At 32.2% G+C, this 8,398-nt stretch overlaps 2 protein-coding genes across 4 annotated transcripts; one reads left to right on the top strand and one right to left on the bottom strand.

The window, feature by feature from the left end:
* Positions 1-1,303: 1,303 nt before the first annotated feature.
* LOC149656696 (uncharacterized) lies at positions 1,304-2,030 on the bottom strand. 2 transcript variants are annotated; one of them, XM_089844780.1, is made up of 2 exons: positions 1,610-2,030; positions 1,304-1,534 (listed from the first exon to the last, which is right to left on the bottom strand). In XM_089844780.1, the coding sequence occupies exons 1-2, from the start codon at positions 1,878-1,880 to the stop codon at positions 1,341-1,343; spliced, it is 465 nt and encodes a 154-aa protein (XP_089700906.1). In that variant the 5' UTR covers positions 1,881-2,030; the 3' UTR covers positions 1,304-1,340. The 2 variants fall into 2 exon arrangements, with proteins under 2 accessions (XP_089700906.1, XP_089700907.1); XM_089844781.1 differs by having other exon boundaries at positions 1,304-1,531.
* Positions 2,031-5,740: 3,710 nt separating this feature from the next.
* On the top strand, positions 5,741-6,467 carry LOC149656695 (uncharacterized). 2 transcript variants are annotated; one of them, XM_089844778.1, is made up of 2 exons: positions 5,741-6,161; positions 6,240-6,467. In XM_089844778.1, the coding sequence occupies exons 1-2, from the start codon at positions 5,891-5,893 to the stop codon at positions 6,428-6,430; spliced, it is 462 nt and encodes a 153-aa protein (XP_089700904.1). In that variant the 5' UTR covers positions 5,741-5,890; the 3' UTR covers positions 6,431-6,467. The 2 variants fall into 2 exon arrangements, with proteins under 2 accessions (XP_089700904.1, XP_089700903.1); XM_089844777.1 differs by having other exon boundaries at positions 6,237-6,467.
* The last annotated feature ends 1,931 nt before the right edge of the window (positions 6,468-8,398 follow it).

Raw genomic sequence — 8,398 nt, 5'->3', positions numbered from 1 at the left:
GGGTAAGTTAGCGAAGTATTTGGAGGCCAGTGGCTACTTGCATATGGTGCATTTCTGGTTCTTATTGCTTATTATAGACTTTTTTACATACAATCCAAATTTATATGATTCTCAGTTGACGAATTTAAGTAGAAAGCAAAAACTTCCGTAATATTCCCCATTCATCTGTCACTTCCTCCTTTCATATCTCTAGGGCTAGGCCCTAATTTAAAGTAAAAGAGCTTTTCATGAATAGAGATTATAATATAAAATAAATTTACTCCTCTTTTTTATTTTGCTATAAAAGTAAAAGATCTAATTTTAAAATGAAATTGATATAATTTAAACTAATTTCTCCAATTTGCTTAACTACGGTATAAATTTATATACTATTAACTAGTAACAATACAAGTCAGTTTCACTAAAGAATATCTGAGCCTAGATTGTCACATCTATGTCATAGTGGAGGGGGGGAGAAGTTAGTATACTCCCGTCACGACTGTATTATCTATGCAGTTAGCCCTTTAAGCAGAGTTAACTTCTTAATACAAAGGTAATTAAAATTGCGTTGTATAAAATTTATTTTGGAGTATAGGCCATAGTTTACCATTCTTTATGACTCTCATGATAAGTAGTACTTGATTTATTCTAAATTAACTTCTTCTATCTTCAAAAGAAAGTTCGTATTAACTATCATTAAATTTAGTGTAAGGCATTAAGCTATTTTTTAATTTAAACTGCTAAGTCAAATATTTTTGAGATGTGTGGTTTTGAAATTAAAAGTAATTACCAATTCAATTGATCATTTTCCTATATCCCTTTGTTTTTTCTTCGTTGACATCGAAAGGTTTGTTTGCTGGTTCAGCGTATTTTCCATGGAAATCAATGCTGAATTGTGTGTTTATCGTTCGGCAAGCGGCTCTTATAGAGTTTCCCATGCTGCAAACGTTCCTTTATATGATAGACCTTATATATTGTCAGGTAGAGAATAAAACCTTGCATTACTTAAAGATCTTAGATCAGTGGCTTCTCTCTCGCTCGCAGTCCATGGTACTGAGAAAGGTACTGAAGCTATTATAGTATCTACCCGTTATACGAAGGTATTTACTACCCCTTCCCCCCCCGCAAACCAAGTTTTTGAGATGTTTACCCCCCAATAAACCCCCCCCCCCCCCCCCATCTGTGACGTATGCAATATCTTTGAAAATATTCTTATTTTAATTAAAGAGGACCATTTTAAAAAATGTACATTATACAAACTAACAATTACGAAAGTCGTTCTCCTTTATGATCTATTATTATGTATGCCAATAAGAAATCCATATTTAAATGCAATAAACTTAACTTTAATTTTTAAAATTTTACACTATTAGCATAAAATTTATACTGTCCTCGTTCTGGTATACGAAATCAGCGTATAAAAGGCTCTTTTCCAATGCGCACGGACGATGGCGGGCTAACGTGTTTCTTTGGTGGTCATAGAGACAGGTGACACGTGTCTCACCTTCTATATCCATGGCCTTTGGACAATCCACGTCATTCAAATTTATGACTTCTTTATTTAAAATATTAAAAAGAAAGAAACATTTTTGATTACCCTTGCAATATATACGGTCTGCGAACCGGGTACCTAACATGAGACAGCGACGAAGATTGTGATAAGGCGTTTCTCCTCGTCCAAATGAGATTCCGTGTAAATTTCTGGTGATGTAGCTATTGAGTCGTTGTGTAGACGAAGGAAGCGTAGATTGACTATAAGGCGGTAAAAATGTCCATAACACTATTTCTGGAAGTTTAGTAACAGTAGCACAACTTAGTTCTTTAACTATCAGATCGCCTGCGAGGTTCCATTTTTCGTCCTTCCCGTGTAGATACTCAAAGTCAACTAGTACAGATTTCATGTTATCTAGAAGGTAGTTTCCTAAATGATGATTCTCCAAATGGTTGGAGTGCGGTTTATATACTTTTCAAAGTCCTTTCACTAAGTATATTAGCTATAGAATATAAATCACATGACGGAGGGGGGTGGCATGCTGAAACACGTATGACAATAGCTCTTAAGAGGTCCAATTGTTGTCCAAAAATTGACAGTAGGTATAACAATAGAACTGTGTTTTCGACAGAAGATTAAAAATGCAGAGACAACAATCTCTTTTTAATGTCAGGCGGTCAAACATTCTCCACAAAAGGTATATTGACAGATGTCTTAAAAGGGGATGTAAAGGTAAATAATGAGCCCTTGGCTAAAATTATTAGACAGATAATTATAGTTTTGTTGAACCCATGTACCCTTAAAGCATTAACGTCTGAAGTACTGTACCAAGAATGCGTGCGAGATCTTAGATAAATCTTCAAACGTTTCTTTGTGATATTGTGTATACTAGTTTTTAGGTAACGTTTCAAAAACTTTAACGTAAGAATACGCCTACAGTCAAACCATTCAGCAGTGAGAAAAAATAGGCATTTCAACGTTTCTTATTGTATTGTGCATACTAGATTTAGCTAAGGTTTCAAAAACTGACATAAAAATACGCCTACAATCAAACAATACAATTCAACAAAAGGATTAATTATAACAAAGGAATTGATGCGTCATTCCATTAGTGGGTTTTACGACAGTAAACTTTGGTCTCCGAAGATGCATTGTTAAGAAAAAATTTCTTCAATCAATCAAATATTGACAGGTCTATTGAAATGCTAGGAGTAATAGACAAATAGGTCAAGATTACTATTGTATAATTTATTTACTGGTAAACTATTATGGAGTCAAGTACAAAAAAGTCGTCAAGAATACGTCAGATCTTGGAGATTAACCCTCCAAAAACTACTTATTGTATTATTTATTTTATTGATTTTAGGGGTACTGGAATTCCTTAATCTCTGGTTTCTGAACGTTGACATAAAAATACGCTTACAGTCTAACAATGGGACAGTCAAGGTCAATAGAGAAATTCGCAAAGCACCAAGGGCGAAGGCATCTTCATTTATAGTATTTATAATAAAAGAATTTAGCTTGAATAAGAAAAATATATCGTTGAATTGTTCAATCAAATATTGACAGGCCTATTTTTTTAAAAAAATGGGTCAGTAATCCATAGGAATATAATCAACAGGGAAGGGGGAAAAGTATTGGATAAATAAGATGATCGTATAGTTGTTCAATTTATCTATCCATAGATCACTAGGTAGAGTAGGATGGAAGCACCTTACGTATAACCAAAGGAGAAAATGTAATAGATAATAGCTAGGCATCCTAAAATACAATGGAACTGAAGGGTGGAGAAGCCGAGAAGATATATTCAGCAGGGGGAAGGTGTGGAGGATGTTCGACAAATAAGATCTAACCATAGATTAATAGGTTGAATTGTAGAATGACGATCCCTTAAGTATAACACAAGGAGAAAATGTATTAGACAAATCACAAAATGTTACTGTTTCGTGTATTCTGTTATATAACCATTTATAAAATCAATATCAGTTATAAAAGTATAGAAAAACATTTTTTTGATAATTTTTTTAAACTTTAATTTTTTATAATTTTTTTCTTAACTTTAATTTAAACTTTTTTCATTTCTTTTCTTAACTTTATTTTAAACTTTTTTCATTTCTTTTCTTAACTTTATTTTAAACTAATTTTTTAACAAAATACTTTTCAAATACATCTGCACAGATTTTTTCAGGTTTTTAGTACTTTTTTCCTTTTTTAAACATTGTAATAACTATCAAAGACTTTCGTTGTTGAATATAACGATAATCTTTATTAAAGTGTATTAGATATGCAAATTTATTATAATATCGCCAATCTAAAAGAACATATTCTTAAAGATAGTGTAAAATTATCAAATTTGCAGGAGGAAAAAATGGTGAAGAAGGGCAAGTGTATTATCCCTCCCTCTACAGAGGGAGGGATAACCGCCTTCAACCTGAAGTCGGACTTGCCCTTCTTCACCATTTTTTCCTCCTGCAAATTTGATAATTTTACACTATCTTTAAGAATATGTTCTTTTAGATTGGCGATATTATAATAAATTTGCATATCTAATACACTTTAATAAAGATTATCGTTATATTCAACAACGAAAGTCTTTGATAGTTATTACAATGTTTAAAAAAGGAAAAAAGTACTAAAAACCTGAAAAAATCTGTGCAGATGTATTTGAAAAGTATTTTGTTAAAAAATTAGTTTAAAATAAAGTTAAGAAAAGAAATGAAAAAAGTTTAAAATAAAGTTAAGAAAAGAAATGAAAAAAGTTTAAATTAAAGTTAAGAAAAAAATTATAAAAAATTAAAGTTTAAAAAAATTATCAAAAAAATGTTTTTCTATACTTTTATAACTGATATTGATTTTATAAATGGTTATATAACAGAATACACGAAACAGTAACATTTTGTGATTTGTCTAATACATTTTCTCCTTGTGTTATACTTAAGGGATCGTCATTCTACAATTCAACCTATTAATCTATGGTTAGATCTTATTTGTCGAACATCCTCCACACCTTCCCCCTGCTGAATATATCTTCTCGGCTTCTCCACCCTTCAGTTCCATTGTATTTTAGGATGCCTAGCTATTATCTATTACATTTTCTCCTTTGGTTATACGTAAGGTGCTTCCATCCTACTCTACCTAGTGATCTATGGATAGATAAATTGAACAACTATACGATCATCTTATTTATCCAATACTTTTCCCCCTTCCCTGTTGATTATATTCCTATGGATTACTGACCCATTTTTTTAAAAAAATAGGCCTGTCAATATTTGATTGAACAATTCAACGATATATTTTTCTTATTCAAGCTAAATTCTTTTATTATAAATACTATAAATGAAGATGCCTTCGCCCTTGGTGCTTTGCGAATTTCTCTATTGACCTTGACTGTCCCATTGTTAGACTGTAAGCGTATTTTTATGTCAACGTTCAGAAACCAGAGATTAAGGAATTCCAGTACCCCTAAAATCAATAAAATAAATAATACAATAAGTAGTTTTTGGAGGGTTAATCTCCAAGATCTGACGTATTCTTGACGACTTTTTTGTACTTGACTCCATAATAGTTTACCAGTAAATAAATTATACAATAGTAATCTTGACCTATTTGTCTATTACTCCTAGCATTTCAATAGACCTGTCAATATTTGATTGATTGAAGAAATTTTTTCTTAACAATGCATCTTCGGAGACCAAAGTTTACTGTCGTAAAACCCACTAATGGAATGACGCATCAATTCCTTTGTTATAATTAATCCTTTTGTTGAATTGTATTGTTTGATTGTAGGCGTATTTTTATGTCAGTTTTTGAAACCTTAGCTAAATCTAGTATGCACAATACAATAAGAAACGTTGAAATGCCTATTTTTTCTCACTGCTGAATGGTTTGACTGTAGGCGTATTCTTACGTTAAAGTTTTTGAAACGTTACCTAAAAACTAGTATACACAATATCACAAAGAAACGTTTGAAGATTTATCTAAGATCTCGCACGCATTCTTGGTACAGTACTTCAGACGTTAATGCTTTAAGGGTACATGGGTTCAACAAAACTATAATTATCTGTCTAATAATTTTAGCCAAGGGCTCATTATTTACCTTTACATCCCCTTTTAAGACATCTGTCAATATACCTTTTGTGGAGAATGTTTGACCGCCTGACATTAAAAAGAGATTGTTGTCTCTGCATTTTTAATCTTCTGTCGAAAACACAGTTCTATTGTTATACCTACTGTCAATTTTTGGACAACAATTGGACCTCTTAAGAGCTATTGTCATACGTGTTTCAGCATGCCACCCCCCTCCGTCATGTGATTTATATTCTATAGCTAATATACTTAGTGAAAGGACTTTGAAAAGTATATAAACCGCACTCCAACCATTTGGAGAATCATCATTTAGGAAACTACCTTCTAGATAACATGAAATCTGTACTAGTTGACTTTGAGTATCTACACGGGAAGGACGAAAAATGGAACCTCGCAGGCGATCTGATAGTTAAAGAACTAAGTTGTGCTACTGTTACTAAACTTCCAGAAATAGTGTTATGGACATTTTTACCGCCTTATAGTCAATCTACGCTTCCTTCGTCTACACAACGACTCAATAGCTACATCACCAGAAATTTACACGGAATCTCATTTGGACGAGGAGAAACGCCTTATCACAATCTTCGTCGCTGTCTCATGTTAGGTACCCGGTTCGCAGACCGTATATATTGCAAGGGTAATCAAAAATGTTTCTTTCTTTTTAATATTTTAAATAAAGAAGTCATAAATTTGAATGACGTGGATTGTCCAAAGGCCATGGATATAGAAGGTGAGACACGTGTCACCTGTCTCTATGACCACCAAAGAAACACGTTAGCCCGCCATCGTCCGTGCGCATTGGAAAAGAGCCTTTTATACGCTGATTTCGTATACCAGAACGAGGACAGTATAAATTTTATGCTAATAGTGTAAAATTTTAAAAATTAAAGTTAAGTTTATTGCATTTAAATATGGATTTCTTATTGGCATACATAATAATAGATCATAAAGGAGAACGACTTTCGTAATTGTTAGTTTGTATAATGTACATTTTTTAAAATGGTCCTCTTTAATTAAAATAAGAATATTTTCAAAGATATTGCATACGTCACAGATGGGGGGGGGGGTTTATTGGGGGGTAAACATCTCAAAAACTTGGTTTGCGGGGGGGAAGGGGTAGTAAATACCTTCGTATAACGGGTAGATACTATAATAGCTTCAGTACCTTTCTCAGTACCATGGACTGCGAGCGAGAGAGAAGCCACTGATCTAAGATCTTTAAGTAATGCAAGGTTTTATTCTCTACCTGACAATATATAAGGTCTATCATATAAAGGAACGTTTGCAGCATGGGAAACTCTATAAGAGCCGCTTGCCGAACGATAAACACACAATTCAGCATTGATTTCCATGGAAAATACGCTGAACCAGCAAACAAACCTTTCGATGTCAACGAAGAAAAAACAAAGGGATATAGGAAAATGATCAATTGAATTGGTAATTACTTTTAATTTCAAAACCACACATCTCAAAAATATTTGACTTAGCAGTTTAAATTAAAAAATAGCTTAATGCCTTACACTAAATTTAATGATAGTTAATACGAACTTTCTTTTGAAGATAGAAGAAGTTAATTTAGAATAAATCAAGTACTACTTATCATGAGAGTCATAAAGAATGGTAAACTATGGCCTATACTCCAAAATAAATTTTATACAACGCAATTTTAATTACCTTTGTATTAAGAAGTTAACTCTGCTTAAAGGGCTAACTGCATAGATAATACAGTCGTGACGGGAGTATACTAACTTCTCCCCCCCTCCACTATGACATAGATGTGACAATCTAGGCTCAGATATTCTTTAGTGAAACTGACTTGTATTGTTACTAGTTAATAGTATATAAATTTATACCGTAGTTAAGCAAATTGGAGAAATTAGTTTAAATTATATCAATTTCATTTTAAAATTAGATCTTTTACTTTTATAGCAAAATAAAAAAGAGGAGTAAATTTATTTTATATTATAATCTCTATTCATGAAAAGCTCTTTTACTTTAAATTAGGGCCTAGCCCTAGAGATATGAAAGGAGGAAGTGACAGATGAATGGGGAATATTACGGAAGTTTTTGCTTTCTACTTAAATTCGTCAACTGAGAATCATATAAATTTGGATTGTATGTAAAAAAGTCTATAATAAGCAATAAGAACCAGAAATGCACCATATGCAAGTAGCCACTGGCCTCCAAATACTTCGCTAACTTACCCTATTACAATAGAACAGACCAAAACATAGTCTTCATTCTTGTCTTATTTACTTTATATTATGATCTTTATGTCTAATCCTACGTACACCGAATGTATTACAGCAAACTTACATACCATTGTAAAAAATACGAAAGGGGGTTACCTTCCCTTTTACGAAAGGAAAAAGTAGTAAACTCCCTCCTTTCACACCTGCCGTAAGTATAACTAGCAAATTTAATTACTTGCAAAACTTAATGCCGTAAGTAAAATTTTTAAAAAAATATTCAGATTTTTATCTTCTTTACGAAGATTGAAAAAATTATTATACAATAAATCAAACACTTAATCAAATGGCTTTTTTTTAAATTCGTCAACTGAGAATCATATAAATTTGTATTGTATGTAAAAAATCTATAATAAGCAATAAGAACCAGAAATGCACTATATGCAAGTAGCCACTGGCCTCCAAATACTTCGCTAACTAACCCTATTACAATAGAACAGACCAAAACATAGTCTTCATTCTTGTCTTATTTACTTTATATTATGATCTTTATCTCTAATCCTACGTACACCGAATGTATTACAGCAAACTTACATACCATTGTATAGAATACGAAAGGGGTTACCTTCCTTTTTACGAAAGGAAAAAGTAT

The sequence above is a fragment of the Phalangium opilio genome, unplaced genomic scaffold (genome assembly GCF_054372755.1).
Source record: "Phalangium opilio isolate 3A_F unplaced genomic scaffold, DU_Popi_V2 ptg000077l_1, whole genome shotgun sequence".
NCBI classification, from domain to species: domain Eukaryota; kingdom Metazoa; phylum Arthropoda; class Arachnida; order Opiliones; family Phalangiidae; genus Phalangium; species Phalangium opilio.
This window is presented reverse-complemented; position numbering and strand designations above follow the sequence as displayed.

Bases quoted from the DNA above. Each gene is read 5' to 3' on its own strand.
- LOC149656695 (XM_089844777.1), top strand. From the start codon at position 5,891: ATGAAATCTGTACTAGTTGACTTTGAGTATCTACACGGGAAGGACGAA. The intron at 6,162-6,236 runs GTACCCGGTTCG...TTTTAAATAAAG, and splicing joins TCGTCGCTGTCTCATGTTAG to AAGTCATAAATTTGAATGAC.
- LOC149656696 (XM_089844780.1), bottom strand. From the start codon at position 1,880: ATGAAATCTGTACTAGTTGACTTTGAGTATCTACACGGGAAGGACGAA. The intron at 1,535-1,609 runs GTACCCGGTTCG...TTTTAAATAAAG, and splicing joins TCGTCGCTGTCTCATGTTAG to AAGTCATAAATTTGAATGAC.